The sequence below is a fragment of the Myotis lucifugus genome, unplaced genomic scaffold, assembly GCF_000147115.1.
Source record: "Myotis lucifugus unplaced genomic scaffold, Myoluc2.0 scaffold_148, whole genome shotgun sequence".
Taxonomy (NCBI): domain Eukaryota; kingdom Metazoa; phylum Chordata; class Mammalia; order Chiroptera; family Vespertilionidae; genus Myotis; species Myotis lucifugus.
The window spans coordinates 1,628,260-1,646,492 of record NW_005871196.1 but is presented as its reverse complement, the minus strand read 5'-3'; the positions used below and the strand labels follow the sequence as shown (position 1 = coordinate 1,646,492).

General features: G+C 38.2%; 1 protein-coding gene across 4 annotated transcripts in view; it reads left to right on the top strand.

The window, feature by feature from the left end:
• Positions 1 to 18,233, top strand: part of KCTD9 (potassium channel tetramerization domain containing 9) — a 43,841-nt gene that overhangs the window by 9,100 nt on the left and 16,508 nt on the right. For all 4 annotated transcript variants that reach the window (XM_023759105.1, XM_023759104.1, XM_014461069.2 and 1 more), the window contains 8 exons: positions 1,078 to 1,199; positions 4,202 to 4,245; positions 8,821 to 8,917; positions 9,518 to 9,576; positions 9,777 to 9,905; positions 15,764 to 15,831; positions 15,920 to 16,015; positions 17,146 to 17,295. In XM_023759105.1, coding sequence (XP_023614873.1) covers positions 1,078 to 1,199; positions 4,202 to 4,245; positions 8,821 to 8,917; positions 9,518 to 9,576; positions 9,777 to 9,905; positions 15,764 to 15,831; positions 15,920 to 16,015; positions 17,146 to 17,295 — 765 coding nt within the window. The remainder of the gene's footprint in view (positions 1 to 1,077; positions 1,200 to 4,201; positions 4,246 to 8,820; positions 8,918 to 9,517; positions 9,577 to 9,776; positions 9,906 to 15,763; positions 15,832 to 15,919; positions 16,016 to 17,145; positions 17,296 to 18,233) is intronic.

The following is an 18,233-nucleotide window of genomic DNA, read 5'->3' as shown; positions in this document are numbered from 1 at the left end:
ATGGCATGTTTATCCAATATCCTGTGGGAAGTCAATTGGCTATAAATGCTTCATGTTCAGCTCCTTGCCTACTTTTTATTCATAACATTCAGAAATCCTAACTGATAAGGGTACAACTGTACAACTCAGCTGCTGGGAATCCATAGTTACAATTAGGACTGGAGCAAGAAATTCACTTCATGTAGAGATTTTCAACCCCCTACCTAAGCAATTGCATATACCTCACACATACATCAGACTGCCTGATTGAATGCAGGACAGATCAGTTCAGCTGGATAGATCAAACCCAGCTGCTTGCTGTATTTAGAATGTTCGCTAAAGTCTGGCTTTTATAAAATAAGTAGTTATTGAGGAATTAAATGAGGTGGGAAGTTGTTACCTTTCATATGGTAATTGATGTAATAAATGTTATAATAAACAGCAATAAATCATTCCTATCTATAATAATAAAAGGGTAATATGCTAATTAGACCAGATGGTTGAACAACATTCTGGATGACATTCCTGACAACCTTCTGGACAAAGCCGGGGCTGCAAGGGCCCTGGGGCGAGGCGGCAGCCGCCTGGGCCCTCGGAGCCCCTTGCACGAATTTCGTGCATTGGGCCTCTAGTTTTTTAAATAAACCATTCCTATAGCAAAAGAATAATGTAAAAACACTATAAAGATTTAATAGGTCTAAGCACTTTGCTGAGCTCTTAACTGTGCATTAGCTCATTTCAACCTTCTGATGTAGGTGCGACAATTTTCTTTTCTAGGTAAAGCAACAGAAGCATAAAGAGGTTAAATAATTTGTCTCAAGTCGACAAGCAGCATAACCGGAGCACTATTTAATGTACCTTAAGATTGTAGTTTGCTTTTAGTCAGACAGTTTCTGATTCTCTAGTTTTAGATTTCAGCCATATTAGGCACTCAGTAAATATTTGTCATAGAAGAAAAAGGAACACTCAAGAACCTTTCAAAATCTTCTTTTACATGATAATCTCATTTTAGTCCAGTTTATGGTGTGATAATTTATGATTTATGAGTGATGAAATTCATTATGCAAATTGTTCAAATTAATCTGGTGTGTTTTACAGGTGGTTGCTGTATATGGAACTTTATCTGATTTACTCTCTGTGGCCAGCAGTAAACTTGGCATAAAAGCCACTAGTGTGTATAATGGGAAAGGTGGACTGATTGATGATATTGCTTTGATCAGGTAAATTTCACTTTTCATAAACTTTCCACTCTGAGCTCTTCGCTTCTTGGTGCTATGCTATTTCCCTGACACAATGGTTTAATCACTGTTAAAGAGTAAGATTTTGGCAAGTGATTGCCTACTATTTGCTCTTTGGAATTTAAATCATTTCAACTTAGGGTGTATTGATCAGATAGAAAATCCTCAGTACATTCCAATATATTAATAGTCTCTCTGCATAGTTCATATATGGTTATGAGGAATTTCTTTATTTCTAGAAATGACTCAATAAGACATGCATTTTTTAATGTTAGAAATCTGCCCTAGCTGGTTTGGTTTAGTGGATAGAGTATCAGCCTGCGGTCTGAAGGGTCCAGGGTTCGATTCCAGTCATGGTCACATGCCTGGATTGCAGGCTCCAACCCCAGTAGGAGGCATGCAGGAGGCAGCCAATCAATGATTCTCATCATTGATGTTTTTATCTCTCCCACTCTCTTCCTCTCTATAATCAATAAAAAAACATATTAAAATAAAAAAGAAATCTAATTGATCTCTTTAATTTTATGTGCCTCTGCTTATTGTTCAATTGATTTCCTAAGAATGCTTTGAATTTTATAAATATTATAAATATAAACTAGAAGCCTGGTGTATGAATTCGTGCACCAGTGGGGTCCCTTGGCCTGGCCTGTGGGATTGGGCCAAAACTGGCTCTCCGACATCCCCTGAGGGGTCCGGGATTGCAGGCCAAGGCACCCCACCAGTGCATGATCAGGGCCAGAGAGGGACTGCAGAAGGGCTCCAGGGTGTGTCCAGCCCATCTTGCTCAGTCCCCATCGGCCAGACCCCAGCAGCAAGCTAACCTACTGGTCAGAGTGTCTGCCCCCTGGTGGTCAGTGCACATCACAGCAACTGGTCAACCGGTTGACTGACTGCCCCCTGATGGTCAGTGCACATCATAGTGAGCGGTTAAACGACCTTAGCATATCATTAGCATATTACGCTTTGATTGGTTGAATGGATGACCAGACAACCAGACACTTAGCATATTAGGCTTTTATTATATAGGATTATAAATACTCACTACTTTGGTGGAAACTTGCTAAGCAGAGTTAACTCATCAATGATCTGTCACAATAGTGGTTTGTTTTTGGGTTCGGTTTTTCTTTTTCTTTTTATTAAATATATTTTTATTGATTTCAGAGAGGAAGGGGGAAAGGGGGGGGGGACATCAATGATGAGAGAGAATCATTGATCGGCTGCCTCCTGCACACCCCACACTGGGGATCGAGTCTGCAACCCAGGCATGTGCCCTTGACAGAATCAAACCTGGGACCCTTCAGTCCACAGACCGATGCTCTATCCACTGAGCCAAACCAGCTAGGGCTTGGTTCAGTTTTCTAAATATCCCAGGCAGAATTATCTCTTTAAAACAAGTATCTAGTTTACCTCATCCATCCTCATAGGATCATAGAATTTTGAGGCTTAACAAATACGGAAAGGTAACACAAATTACTGACAATGTGCCAGTTATGTTGTATTTGCTTTGCCCCCTTTATCTCATTTCACTGGCAAAGCATGGGATTTTTAAAAAAAAATTGATGGAGTGAGCCCCGGCCAGTGTGGAGCATTGTTCCAGACACTAAAAGGTTGCGGGTTCAATTCCTGGTCTGGGCACATACCTAGGTTTTGGGTTTAATCCCCAGCCAGGGCACATATGGAAGGCACCCAATTGATGTTCTCTGTCACATTGATGTTTCTTTCTCTCTCTCTCTCTCTCTCTCTCTCTCTCTCTCTCTCTCTCTCTCTCCGTTTCTCTAAAGTCAGTAAGCATATCCTCATATCCTTGGGTGAAAATTCAAAGAAAATTGATGGAGTTAAAAGAATATGCTCTACATTATAATAGTATACAAAGCTTAATTTTCATTTAAATTTAGGTCATAATGACTTTTCAATATAATATACTGCCTTTGAAGTTCATAACTTCTAGTTTCTTCATTTTATAAATTAAAAAACTAAACATCTGAGAAAATAACTATCCAGGCCATACAGTTGCTAGCTGATTTTTATTAAAGAGAAGAAAACAAATTTTCATACTAGTCTTAAAAAGTTAACTGGCCTTGTGAACAAGTAGAAATAGTTATAAATTTAAAAGATACGTATTTAAAATCCAAATAAAATAGGAGAATTTTTTAGTTTTTCAATATCTATCTTCCATATTCTTTCCGTTTTTGTGCATAAATGAGTCAAACTGTTGAATGATTTCTTAAAAAGACTTCATTTATAAGAAAAATTCAGTGTGTTCCTGTGATGTTTTATAGAAAATAAAAATTTCTGCAACATAGAGGGTCATAAGCCTTCCGAAGCATAAAAGATATACCTGTTTAATAATTTGTGGGTCACAGAACAATCTGGTAACTTACTTACTATAGTAATGGTGGGATGGGTTGGGGCAGGAGAGGAGGATATCACTGATAATCCAGGACTTCAGATTATGTGCAGTCATTTACATTTGGGGGTGTGGTGGGTGTATAGTAGGTGAGTGTTTACAGCAGTTACTTTCATATATTCTTCCTAAATTTAATACAAAAATTTATTTTCCTTTCCAAAGCACAAAGCAGCTGATGATATGGGAGAAAACCCCAGTAATTTATTTAATATTACAGAATTAAAGTAAAAAAAGAAGAATTGGCAAGGGCTTTAATCATATCCTTTGAACATAACAGTACATTCTTCAATTGATAAGAAAGCTTAATTTTAATAATCTATGTAGTGAATTTTGTTTTGTTGACTTGTTTTCCATTTCAAAAGTACTTTCATGTGCTGGATCTTACTTGAGTTTAAATCCAAGAATAGTTAAGTGTGTGTGTAGAGGGTGTTTAACAAAGAAAGCACTGGAAATTTACATAGTCCAATTTGCAAACCTGTCTTCTACATAATTCTAAGGAACAGTTCCTGTATTAAACAGATAATTCATGTGATTTCTGGATTTTGATGGTACCTTTTCAAATTTTTATTTCCCTTAGGGATGATGATGTTTTGTTTGTGTGCGAAGGAGAGCCATTCATTGGTAAGTGACTTCCTTAAAAGCCAATTTTGTCTGTCAAAATAAAAAAGATGAAATTACATGTTTAACATGGCTTAACATTAAAAAATATTTTGTGGTAGGATTCAAATCTTCATACCTGTTTTGATTCTGCATTGGGTATGTGTATTAAGTAAATGTTTAATTTGAATTGTATGATCATATTTAGTATAGGTACCTTATCTTTTACCTGCCTTTAAAATGCTCTGGATGTGTACACATTAATTAAATATGACATTATAGGGTACTTTTGATTTTAGAAATTATAATTGTTTTGAAATTTTCTCTTTCATAGTAGTTGTTACAATTTCTATAAGTTTTATATTACATATTTTTAAGCATGTATTGCTGCATAAGTAATGTTTGACAATCCTTCATAGTGGTCAAATAAGATCAGACAAAAATTGCTTGGTGTCATACACTTGCACATGTACACATTACCCTTTGATTCAGAAGAAAGCTTCTACAGTTGTATAAGGCTTAAATACAGTAAATGTTCTTAGCAAATAGTTGATATATTTAGCTCCACTCAATTAAACCCTGAAAATTTAAGTATGTTTTTTAAGCCATCACAGTAATTGTACTTGGTGAGTGGAGGTAGATCTCAGGATCATGGTATTGGTAGTTGCCCACTTAGAAGTAAGTGTATACTCTTCTCGTCTCCACTTGGCAGCAAAAAATTTTTTCTGATCTTCTATTATCCATTAGCCTAACAGAGTGATTGGCAGGCAAGCATCATGTAATTGGTTCATTGTATACATACAAACAAAATAAAAAGTGATCAATTAGTCTTTATTTTTATTTCATCCTTATGAATCGTTGGATTTAAAAATATTTGGTATATTTATTTTCATCCTCTGCATTAATTAATATCTGGATTATCCTACTTTGGGCCAGTGGATACCTCTTCAAATCCTTTTAATGCAACCTCATTAGTCTTTTATAGCTCCTTACTATCCGGAATAACAAGGTGTTCATCTTACACTTCTCCTGTCCTAGATCCTGATCAATGTTTTTTCTCAGAAGCCTTGATTTCTTTTCTTTTCTTTTCTTTTCTGTTCTTTTCTTTTCTTTTCTTTTCTTTTCTTTTCTTTTTAATTCTAGAGGCCCAGTGCACAAAATTTGTGCACAGGTAGGGTCCCTAGGCCTGGCCCAAGATCAGGGCTGATCAGGTTCCCCGCCTCCCCGCCTCCTCCTTCCCTTGCCTCCCGCGCACCGGCACTGCGCAGGTTCCCCACCTCCTTGGTCCTCCTTCCCTGGCTCCCTGAGTGCCCCGCCACCACTGCTGGTCGCCTGCCATATTCCACACTGCCCCCTGGTGGTCAGCGTACATCATAGGGAGTGATTGAACTCCCATTCTCCCCGTTGAACTCCTGAGGGGACACTTTGCATATTAGCCATATATATATATATAGGTTTCAGAGAAGAAGGGAGAGGGAGAGAGAGATAGAAACATCAATGATGAGAGAAAATCATTGATGGGCTGCCTCCTGCACACCCGTACTTGGGATGGAGCCTACAACCCGGCATGCGCCCTTGACCAGAATCAAACCCGGGACCCTTTAGTCCACAGGCCGACGCTCTATCCACCAAGCCAAACCAGCTAGGGCCTTGATTTCTTTTAGTGAGAAATATCATCTCAAGACACAATCTGGGTACTAGGGAGGCTCATTGTTATTGGGTTAATCACTGTTACTAGGGTTTTTGGTAGACAGAGTTGGAAATACATAGATAACCAGAGATAAAATTTATATATAATATACAGTACCTTTTATGATATAAAGCTTTACATATAACATAACATATAGAGAGGTTATCTCATGGATTTATGCTAATACTTCCAGTTTATAATCAGGATAATAAGATTTTTATTTAACTTTTATATCTCCTTTCTTCCATATCAGTAATCTTGATTTTTCAGGGACATTGGGAATGATCCTATCTAATAAAGAGGGAATATGCTAATTGACCCTCATGCCATCGCAAAGATGGTGGCACCCACAGCCAATAAGGAGGGAATATATTCATTGACTGCCCGCCCTCAAAGATGGCAGTGCCCAGTCCCCTCAGCCCTGCCGGGGCAGCAGGCGCGTGGCAAGACCAGGCCCGCCCAGGCGGGCCCAGCTGCTCCGTGAGCCTGCCTCCAGAGTCCCCCAGTTCCGTCAGCCCCCTAGCCACCCAGGGCTGGCCCGAGGCACAGGTAATCAGGCCCGGCCGAGGCTTGCGCTGCCGGCAGTGGCAGCAGCAGAGGTGTGATGGGGCATCGCCTTCCCCTGATCACCAGGTCGCCTCCCGCCCATGAGGGCTCCCAGACTGAGAGGGGGCAGGCCAGGCTGAGGGATTCTCCCAGTGCATGAATTTTCATGCACCAGGCCTCTAGTAGAATAATAATGTCACTCATTTACTTCATCCCACATAAAACACATAAATGTGTCAGTAAAAATCCCAATACTTTCATTACCAATATGAATTCTAAAGACAGTTAAACATTTTTTGCAAATGTTCATTCCTTTCTCCCCGTACTGAAAAAATAATTATTTTTTCTACATTGTCAAAATATATAGCTATTATATACTATATGCTCTCCTTTCAAACTATCTCTTAGTTTTACTCCTCAAGTGTATTTAATTTTTACCTCCATTCCTTATGTTGATGCCTCCAATGGTTGTCTGAAACTTATTCTCCAGTAAATTCCTTACAAACAAATTGTGAGAACAATGTTCTATGACATCTTGCATGATAATAAGTATTTTGGCTTCTACACTTTCAAGTCAGTTGGGCCCTGGCCAGTAACTCAGTTTGTTAGAGTGTCATCTTGATACACCAAGGTTGCAGGTTCAATCCCCGGTCGGGCACATACAAGAATCAACTAATGAATGCATAAATAAATGGAACAACAAGTGGATGTTTTTGTTTCTCTCTCTCTCCCCTATTTCTATCTCTCTCTAAAAGTCAATAAATAAATAAAATTTTCAAATTTAGTTTGACTGGATATATTATCATATGTCAAAAGTTAAATGGTAAATTTTAATAATGGGTAGTTTATTGTATATCGATTATAACTCAGTGAAGCAGTTAAAAAATACTTGGTCCACACATTTTCTTCCTTTAAATATCTGAAATATGTTACTCCATTTTATTCTGGCTTAAAATATTTGTGTCAAAAAAAAAATCTGATCTTTCATAAGTGATTATTTTTCCTAAGTCACTCGAATGTTTAGTCTCTTCCTTTAAATTACAGTGATTATAGTAGACTTTTTGTGGATGTTCTGGGTTGTTCTGGATTGATTCTTTCAGATACATGGTGAGCCCTTTTAATATGTAGTTTCAAATCTTTTAAATTTCATAACATTTTTTTGAAGTTTATATTACTTATTTATTTTATTCCCTGCCTAATCTTCCAGGACTCCTATTGTATGTATGTTGCATCTTGAACATTTATCTAATATATTTCAAATTTTCTATTAAGTTCTTTTCATTTCTTTATTTCTTTTTTATTTCTAAAGCTTTTCCCTTTTATATCTTTTATTTCCCTTAAGACATTGTCTTTTGTGTTTATTGACCCCTGTGTGTCTTCTAGTTTAACCTTCATTTCCAAAATTTTTCTTTTTATTTCCACTTGTCTTCTGAGTTCTCACATTTCATTTCTGAGTTTTATAATTCTGATTTATGTTATTATTTTATATCTTGTATTATTCACTTCTTTTAGCATGTTTTGGAATATTAGGTTATAGTTTTTAATCTGTTTTGTAGGCATTTCTTTCTGACACTTTCATTGTCTATAAGAATGTAATTCTTATTCTCTTAAAAATTTTATATGGAATTTTATCTCAGTCCTTTTTTGTTGCTCAGTTTTATGTGAAGTTAGTTTTCTTTAACTTGTGAAGGGAGGGCTGACTTAGGAAAGTTTTTCTCATTTCATGGCTCTAGAGTTCCCTTTTCTGTGTTTCTGTGTGAAGTGTTAAAAAAATGGAACTCACCTTCTTATATGTTCTGGTTCTTTAGAATGTAGAACCTCTATGACTCTTATCTGTAATCCTTTTTTTTTTTTTTTTTTTTTTGCCTCTATTCCATTCAACTTGGATGCTTTTCCCAACATCTCATCTGCAGCATGGGACTTTGTCCTGAAAGGGAGTTTTGGCCAGTAAGTTCTGAGAGTTCATTTCCAGCCTCTTCAGATCTTACTGCAAACTACTAATATCACTGATGGTAGGAGTGGGCATACCCCTCCCACTTTCAGTCTGTATTTCTTAAATGGACTTGCTGAGCTTTGAAGTGAATTTTTGTAGATTCCTTTGGATTCTTACATTCATCAGGTACTCTATTGTTTCTCTCAGCTTCTTCCTGCACAGATGCTAATAACATGCTGCTCTCTTCCTATCAGTGTTGATGGGAATACCTTATTACCTAGTTTTGATTTAGATGTTGTCTATAGGTATGGGTTTTGTTGTCCTGATAGCTCTGGTACACTTTTATGTGTGTTTTTAGTTTTAAAAATCATGCTATTGCCATCTCCCCAAATACCAATTAAATTTATTCTTTTCTACTTGTTCTCTCTAGATCCTCAGACAGATTCTAAACTACCAGAAGGGTTGTCAGGATCTCACACAGACTGGCTTACATTAAATGTTGGAGGGCGGTACTTTACAACTACACGGTAGGTGCGTGTGCATGTGTGTAGCTGTGTGTCGGGGGGGCACTATGTATCATTTGTTCTTCAGTTTACTGATTTCCTTAGAAGATATTGAAATGCTGCTTAAATATACTGTGTTATTGGAAACTATTTTTTAGAAAGTTTATTTTAAAGAAAAGAGAAGAAAAATGGTTCACAGATCATTCCAGAGAAAGCATGATTAGTATTGTAGAACATGCTTTTTAGAGATTCAGTAATACATATTTATTGCAAGTAAAAATTAATAATATTAAAATTCATAGAGACTACAAGTGCTTATATTAAAGGCATAGGAAAATATAAGTTTAGATCAAGAATATTGTGATATAATAGTTTGCAAGATGGATAGAATCATTTTTTTTTAAAAGGAAACTAAAACAATATATAAGGCAAAGGAAGTGCCAGAGTAGAAGAGATTTTGATAAATGGCAACTTACTGCACGTTTTTGTTTCCCAGCATCACTCCTACCAGGTTATAGCATGCATCTTTTTGAGAGAACAGCTGGGATCGAGTATTCTCTTGACTTAAATATGTTTGTTTATAAAGACAAATGGAGAAATCAATTTTTTTCCCTGAATTCTTAGGAGCACTTTAGTGAACAAAGAACCCGACAGTATGCTGGCCCACATGTTTAAGGACAAAGGTGAGTGCAACATAGGCTTTTTATATTTTGTGTGATCTATTTATATTGACTTTATATCTTTTGTCCTTCTTTACTTTTTAATGATAGCAATATTTTTACACAAGAAAAAACTTACTGTTATGTTCCACAGTTTTTCTTCCATAAATTTCTAACTGTGTTTTTCATTATGGGGGACTTCCTTCATTTTAATGGTGACACAGGTGTCTGGGGTAATAAGCAAGATCACAGAGGAGCTTTCTTAATTGACCGAAGTCCTGAGTACTTTGAACCTATTTTGAACTACTTGCGTCATGGACAACTCATTGTAAATGATGGCATTAATTTACTGGGTGAGTTTTCAGTATAATTCTTCACTCTTTTGTAAGTTTATTAATTTTTATTATTTTCACTTGCTTAGTAAGTTAGTATATTTTCATAAAGTGAAGGTATATCTAAATATTTTACTTGTGCAGTTGACCCTTAAATAACAATTGTTTGAGCCGCCTGCTCCTCTTATACATGAATTTATTTTTTTTTAATAAATAGCATACAGTTGGCCCTCCCTATCTGCAGGTTTTATATCAACATTTTTTTTTCTAAATCTCACCTGAGGATATTTTTCCCATTGCTTTTAGATAGAATGGGAGGGAGAGAGTGGAAGGGGAGAGGAGAAGAGAGAGAGAAACATCGATGTGAGAGAGGCACATCGATTGGTTGCCTCCAGTACACACCCCAAATGGACTGAGGAATGAACCCACAATCCAGGTACCTGCCCTTGACTGGGAATCAAGCCCATCACCATTTGGTGTGCTGGCTGATGCTCTAACCAGTGAGCACACTGCCAGGGCATCAACAATATTTTTGATGTGCAGTTGAGAATACCCAGATGCAGAAGGCCAACTGGATGTATTGTTCTGTACCATTTTTTATAAGAGACTTGAGCATCAATCGATTTTGGTATTTGTTGGGGTCCTGAAACCAGTTTCCCACAGATACCAAGAACAACTGAACTTACCGGGGAGTCTAAAATTATATGCAGATTTTTGACTGTGTGGGAGTTGACACCCCTAATCTCCATTGTTCAAAGCTCAACTGAATATGAGTGTATATAGCAGCAATTTTCAATCTTTTCATCTCATGATACACATAAACTAATTACTAAAATTCTGCAGCACACCAAAAAAATGTTTTTTGCCAATCTGAAAAAAAGTAGGTATAATTTTGATTCATTCACACCTGACAGCTATTGTGTTGGCTGATGTCATATTTTTTATTGACAGTCTAAGAGAAAAGAAGTCAGGTAGTGCATGTTTTAAATTTCTAGGAGCATACCAGTGTGCCTCTTGTGGAACACCTGTATGACACAGCACACGGTTTGAAAATCGCTGATATATTGGTATAGAAATGGATATAGGCACAGGTAGATAGTCTTGTGGAAAGTCTCTCCGAGTCCCCTTTGAGTGTTAAAAATAACACTCATTGAAACTTTCAGTCAAGATAGAGGAGTAGGTAAATGCTGTGGTCACCTCCTCTCACAACTGTAACTAGACAACCAAGGGGTCTGTGCTGCCTGTCACTGCTTGAGCCAATTAAGCAGAGATAGGGTTGAATTATATATGAGCATTTATTCCAATAATGCTGGCAGTATGGGAGAGCAGCAGGTCATCCACAACAATCTGCTCTGCTTCTCCCCATAAGCAAACTGCTTATATTGGGTAGAAGGACAAAGATTACATGTAAAGGCAAGGGAAAGTAGGCAAGGTATAATCATTACAGGTTACAAGCCATGGGTGCTGGGGAGTGTGGCAGAGGACGGATGCCTCCAGGCGGGCATGCTGGGACCAGTTTACAAAGAGCAGGGTTGTAAAGAGCAGGTGCCTCTGGGACTAGATTGTTTCAGCCAAGAGGTGGTAAATCTTTCCATAATGATAGGCAGTTCTTGGTATAGGAGGATGGACTGCATTCTGATGTTAGCTCCCACGTCCCAGGGCATACAACTCCCAGGCAGGTTAGAATGTCCTTTCTTTAATCAGAACAAAACAATCATGGTTAACAGAGCATGATTAATATTTCTTATTGTAGCTGGTCCCCAATATTCTATTTCTGCCCCTAACACAACCACATCAAAATTACAAGTCAATTATAGAATAACCACCCTTGAAACCACTTGAAGACTTGCTGAACAGAATGTCTGTGACTATGATATGAAGAAGAAATCATGTCAAGACTGGTAGGAGGGGAGGATATGTGAAATGGGCTCTTCCCACACCATGTGTGGCAGTTAGAATTGGGAGGGATATCTGTCCTACCAAGGTCCTCCTGAGGAGCAAGGGAAGAGATGCCACTATGATATCTGGCCAGCTCTCTCCCAGACAGAAGTTCAGGCAGATGCCATTGTCCTTTTTCCAGCCCTCTCCCACACAGCTGTGGTTGCATAGTCAAAGTTTATAGGCCTCCAAGTGACTGAATTTGGTTTGACTTAAGGAGTGGTGGGGAGCGTGGTGATCTGGAGTGTACATGCCTACTCATCTGCCAAATTATTGCCATGTTTGTGGGCCTAGGGTGCCAGATACTTGATTTTTTTTAAAGAAAACCTGGAAATCTAAAATTTTATCTAAAATCTGATTTTGAAAACCCATCAGAATCAGCTTGGGGTGGGGAGGGGTGCTAGCTTATAATTTGTGTTGTAAAATGTTTTTATTTTAGCCGTCTACAAATATTATTATTATAAAAATAACCAGTGATCCACTTTTTTATAGAACCTTTTCCCTTCAGCAACTGTACCTCTAATGGCCACCCTCTCCTGATTACATTTTAAGACTCAGCTGTAGGCGTTCTATGGGCTCTTTTTAAGCTTCCCCTTTTCATTTCTCCTGTGTCGTTGATAGCATTTCATGTCCTTCCTGCTATCTCTGACTTCAGCAATGCAGCCTATTAACAAGCTGTTCATGTTTCTCTGCCATTGCTCTTTTACATTTAGTTTTTCAGCAAACAGAGCTCTCTCCTGATTCACTTTATGTAGTGTTGTTTTGAATGAGTACAGTTTCTGTCCAAACTCTTTACATTGGCTATAAATTGCCCCACGTAATTACATGCTTTAAAATAGTCTACAGTGATTTATTTATCTTCTTCCCACGTACTTAAATAACCTTAGTTCTTGCTCTTAATTTGTGCTCTCATCAGTATGTTTTTTTTGTTTACCTTCATCATCTCCTTCTGTTCCTGCCTTTAATGGTCTTCACTTTTTCCAATGAGTCATGTCTTCCTTTCTCTTGCTTTCATTTGTCTTCAAAACATTCTTTCTTAGACTTAAATAATCTTTTCTATATTTTTCAGCTAAATCTCACCTCAATTCAATTAGTCTACAAACTTGAGAACTTTTCTAGTATTTCAGTACCTATTTCCCTGAAGCTAACATGAATTTTCTGAAACCCAGTTTGATACAGAAAAAAAAGAATGGTCTTAAATATTAGAAAACCTGTAATTTAAAACATATAATTTAATATTAATGATTTATGGAGGACCTACCAAGTAGGTGCCAAATATTATACCAGATAATAAATACGCATTATCTCTTTTAATATTTCTGACAACTTTGTTTGCATGGTAAAAATGTCCCCATTTCACAAATGTGGAGGCTTTAGTTAAGAGAAAGATTATAGCTTCTTCAAGTCAAAATCCGAGCTGGGATCAAATCCAGATCTTACTGGTGCTAACAGAAAATACACTAAATATCACATCCTTTCCTAAACTGTCCCTCAGTGGGCAGTTACATTTATAAGGTTTTCCTGGAAGTTTTTAAGGTTTAGTTCTGAGCCTAGAATTTTTTTTTTTTTAATATATTTTATTGATTTTTTACAGAGAGGAAGGGAGAGAGATAGAAGCTAGGAACATCGATGAGAGAGAAACATCGATCAGCTGCCTCCTGCACATCTCCCACTGGGGATGTGCCCGCAACCCAGGTACATGCCCTTGACCGGAATCGAACCCGGGACCCTTCAGTCCACAGGCCGACGCTCTATCCACTGAGCCAAACCGGTTTCAGCCTGAGCCTAGAATTGGACAAACATTCTTACCACACTCCCTGGGAGGTTCTGATTTACTCATAAAAACTTGGCAAACTGAGAGTGAGGCCCCCTAGAATCTTGTTTTGCTGGGTTTCTACCAGGGACAGATACTCAAGTGTGGCTGCCCCTTCCTGAGAAATCCAGATAGGAAGCCACTCTGGTGTGGACAGAAGATGTTATCCCAGAGCGGCTACCTGAGTGGTGTGCTGGTCCTTAGATGGCCTTTGTTTTGCAATTGGAGTATTGGAGGTGGCATTGGGTTTCCCCAGAAAAGATTGTAATCTTTTTCCCAGATAACTGCTGTGGTTTTCTATATCTAATTATAGTTACCCTTATCTTGGAAACATTTGAAGGGAGAGATTACACCTTTTACTATTTTTGTAATTTCTCAGTCCTTTTTAAAAGAGTAAACTCAGTCTACTGAATAACTGAAGTCTTCATTTTAAAGAAAATGGATCCCAATTTATTGCCACACTAGAGGCCCGATGCATGAAATTCGTGCAAGAGTAGTCCTTCGCAGCTGCTGCAGCTGCCTTGATCCCTCCCTCGCAGCGCGGTGGCTACCTCGATCCCGTGGCTGCAGCCCCGGCTTTAAACGGAAGGTTGTCAGGAAGGACATCCGGACAGCCATTCGGTCTATTTGCATATTACACTTCTATTATTATAGACTAGAGGCCCGGTGCACAAAAATTTGTGCACTGGCGGTGGGGGGTCCCTCAGCCCAACCTGTGCCCTCTCACAGTCTCGGACCCCTCGGGAGATAACCACCTGCTGGCTTAGGCCCGCTCCCCGGGTGGCAGATGGCAGGCCTGATCCCGCAGTGCCTGCCCCACCTCCCCGGGTCGCAGATCCGCAGTGCCTGCCCCACCTCCCCGGGTCGCAGATGGTAGGCCCGGATCCCGCGCTGGGTTGCAGATGGCAGGCCCGGATGGCGGTGGGTGGGTGGCGGCTCGCGCTGTGCCGCCCCGCCTGCAGTATGCAAATTTAACGGCCATCTTTGTTGGATTAATTTGCATACTCTTCTGATTGGCTGATGGGTGTAGCGAAGGTACAGTCAATTAGCATCTTTGTCTTTTATTAGTGTAGACTAGAGACCCAGTGTACGAAATTCATGCACTCGGTTGGGGGGGTACCTCAGCCTGGATTGCAAGAGGGTGCAGGCCAGGTCGAGGGACCCCACTGGTGCACAATTGGGGCCAGGGAGAGATGTGGGAGGTTGGCCAGCCAGGGAGGGACCGTTGGAGGGCTCCAAGGCCTGTCCAACCCATCTCGCTCAGTCCTGATCAGCCAGACCCCAGCAGCAAGTTAACCTACCAGTTGGAGTGTCTGCCCCCTGGTGGTCAGTGCACGTCATAGCAAGTGGTTGAGCGGCCTTAGCATATCATTAGCATATTATGCTTTGATTGGTTGAATGGCCAACTGGACGACCGGACACTTAACATATTAGGCTTTTATTATATAGGATACTCTGATGAAAATGTTTATTGACAGATGTGAGAATGTATATGTAATAAGTCACCAAGACAATGCACAGATTTTCTTTACCAAACTAAGAAAAGTAAATGATAGATTCAAACCCCTTTTATCTTTTAGAAATATTTTTTTAAATTGATTCTTTTATAAAAATGGTTTCTAAATTATACTTTTGACTTTTGCTTTGAAGTTTACTTTTATTTATTTCTATAATTTTCTAATTCAGTAAGTCTAAGATATTTGGGACAAACCTATTTAGATCTGTTCCACTGGAAAGGGTCAATGAAATGTTAAGATTAGATAAATGATTTTTATTGGATTCACAATCAAACCACTATATCAATTATTTGAGGAATGTGTGATATTAGGATTTTTTGCTTATGGCTTCTTTATAGTAATTTTTATAAGTGATTTTGAAATATGGAAGCCTTTCATTCTATTTCACTAGTTTTTCACATTTTTTCTTTTGATAAATGTAAACTACCTACTTTGTTTTACAAATATTTTGAAATATTCTATTATGTTCTAAACAAGAGTTATTTTTCTTCAATATTGATTGATAATCTGCCTGTTGAATTTCACTTCTTTTGTGAGAATTTTACATAAAGAATTATATAAATATTAAAATGAAGTTTTCTGTAAAAGTCACATCGTTTTTATTATCATAGGGGTGTTGGAAGAAGCCAGATTTTTTGGTATTGACTCATTGATTGAACACCTAGAAGTGGCAATAAAGGTAAGGCTCTTTCTACACTAGCCAATATTACATTTGTGGTGTCTATCTCCCAAAATGCTTCAGTAATTTCTTAATATCTCTTTTCAAGAATTCTCAACCACCAGAGGATCATTCACCAATATCACGAAAGGAATTTGTCCGATTTCTGCTAGCCACTCCAACCAAATCAGAATTGCGTTGCCAGGTAATTAAAACAAATTTACATGAGTAATGTCAGCAAATCTGTGAGTAATGTTTTACGTTCTTGTAGGATTTTTTTTTTTGCTTCATTTTCTTTTTTCATGCAAGATATAATCTAATTATGGATCATAGCATTGATGTAATCCCAAAATGGTTAGCAAAAAAAGAGATATGTAATAGCTTCTTTTATTGTCCAGTTATTTCAGTTATACTTCACATAGAAGTCTTTGAGTAGTACATAGAAATTTCAGCAATTAAAATAAAACATCAATTGTTTGTACAGTTATGCATGACTAGTCAGTGGCAGATACTTTTACATTTATGTGTATAGCATTAAAGTTTTTTAAAACCATAATATTTGCTTTTCAAAAAGAAACTATCTTGAATTGTTTAATTAAAAACTTATCTATATATATAAAACCCTAAGCAATCGGTCGACCGTTCAACCGGTCGACCATTTGACTGGTCACTATGACGTTCAATGCAGGCGCCAGACACTGGGCTCATGGCTGGTGAGCACTGCTGCAGCAGCGCAAGCCTCACCCCTCTCCACAGCAACACTACTGAGCAGCAGCAGCAGGCACAGTGGGGCTAGGATGAGCAGGAGCTATGCGGCTCGAGCTCCTCCCTGGCTGCCTGCTGCTTCACGCACTACTACACCCCTTAAGATGTCGGACTGCTGGTTTCTGCCCGATCCCTGCAGGCCAGGCAGAAACTGGCATTACGACATCCCCCAAGGGGTCCCGGATTGCGAGAGGGTGCAGGCCAGGCTGAGGGACCCCACCGGTGCATGAATCCATGCACCAGGCCTCTAGTTTAAATATAATTAGATTTAACAAAAATAATACTAGTCAGCAGGTAGTGGCTAACAGAGATCTCCTTTAGAAAATTCTGCACATAAATGCAGTATAGCCAGACTGCATTCTAATGTTAATTGTAAACAGTTTCTTTTACTAGAACCCAGTCAGGACACTGATTTTGTATATCTAACTTCCATTTGATCGTGTTTTGTAATAAATTCCAAATGATTGAACCACCAATTGCTTCTAAAAAACTTGGTGGTTAGGTATAGTAATTAAATGTAATGCAAAAAATGGTTTCAATATGGTGACAATTTGTGTTTTTTAATTTCAGGGTTTAAACTTTAGTGGTGCTGATCTTTCTCGTTTGGACCTTCGATACATTAACTTCAAGATGGCCAATTTAAGCCGCTGCAATCTTGCACATGCTAATCTCTGCTGTGCAAATCTTGAACGAGCTGATCTCTCTGGATCAGTGCTTGACGTAAGAATCATTTTTGGTTACAAGAGAAAATTAAATTATTAGTCTATTGAGCATGCTCAAAAAGCAGAAATTACATCTGTCTCTTACTGAAACATTTACTTAAACTGATAAAACTGAAGGCTTTGAAAGTGAAATGGGTTGGTTTTGTAACTTTGGCTCTCTCTCTCTACATATATTTGTATATGTGTTTACATGTAGGTACGTGTAGATTTGTGTGTGTGTGCACATATGTATATATGCATGTATGTATAGAAAAATTACCTGTGTTAATTTGAGGTTAGATAATACATGTAGAACCAATAGTGAAATTTACTAACTTCTAGCTTTTAAGTTTCTTAATACCAAAACCCATGTCTGCATATGTCTATATGTCTTTTGAATTAACAGCACCTAATATAGTACTTGCTTTTTGTAGTCATTGAATAAATGTCTCAAATTTTATAATTTTGGAAGTAGACTCAAAAGCATGATGTTAATTCTTCCAACCCATGAACCACAGTATAGGCTTCCTCTTGTTTATATCTTCCTCTACCTCTTTTTTGATGTTCTGTAGTTTTCTGAGTACAGGTCTTTTACCTCCTTGGTTAAGTTTATTCCTAAGTATCTTATTTTTTGTTGCAATGGTAAATGGGATTGTTTGTGTAGTTTCTCTTTCTGAGAACTCATTATTGGTGTATAAAAATGCCATAGATTTCTGGGTGTTAATTTTGTAACCTGCTACCTTGCCGAATTCATATATTAAATCTAGTAGTTTTTTGGTGGAGTCTTTAGAGTTTTTGGTTTACAATATCATGTCATCTGCGAATAATGGAGCTTTACTGCCTCCTTTCCAATTTGGATGCCTTTTATTTCTTCCTCAGGTCTGATCACTGAGACTAGAATTTCCAGTACTATGTTGAATAGAGTGGTGAAAGGGGACCTCCCTGTATTGTTCCTGA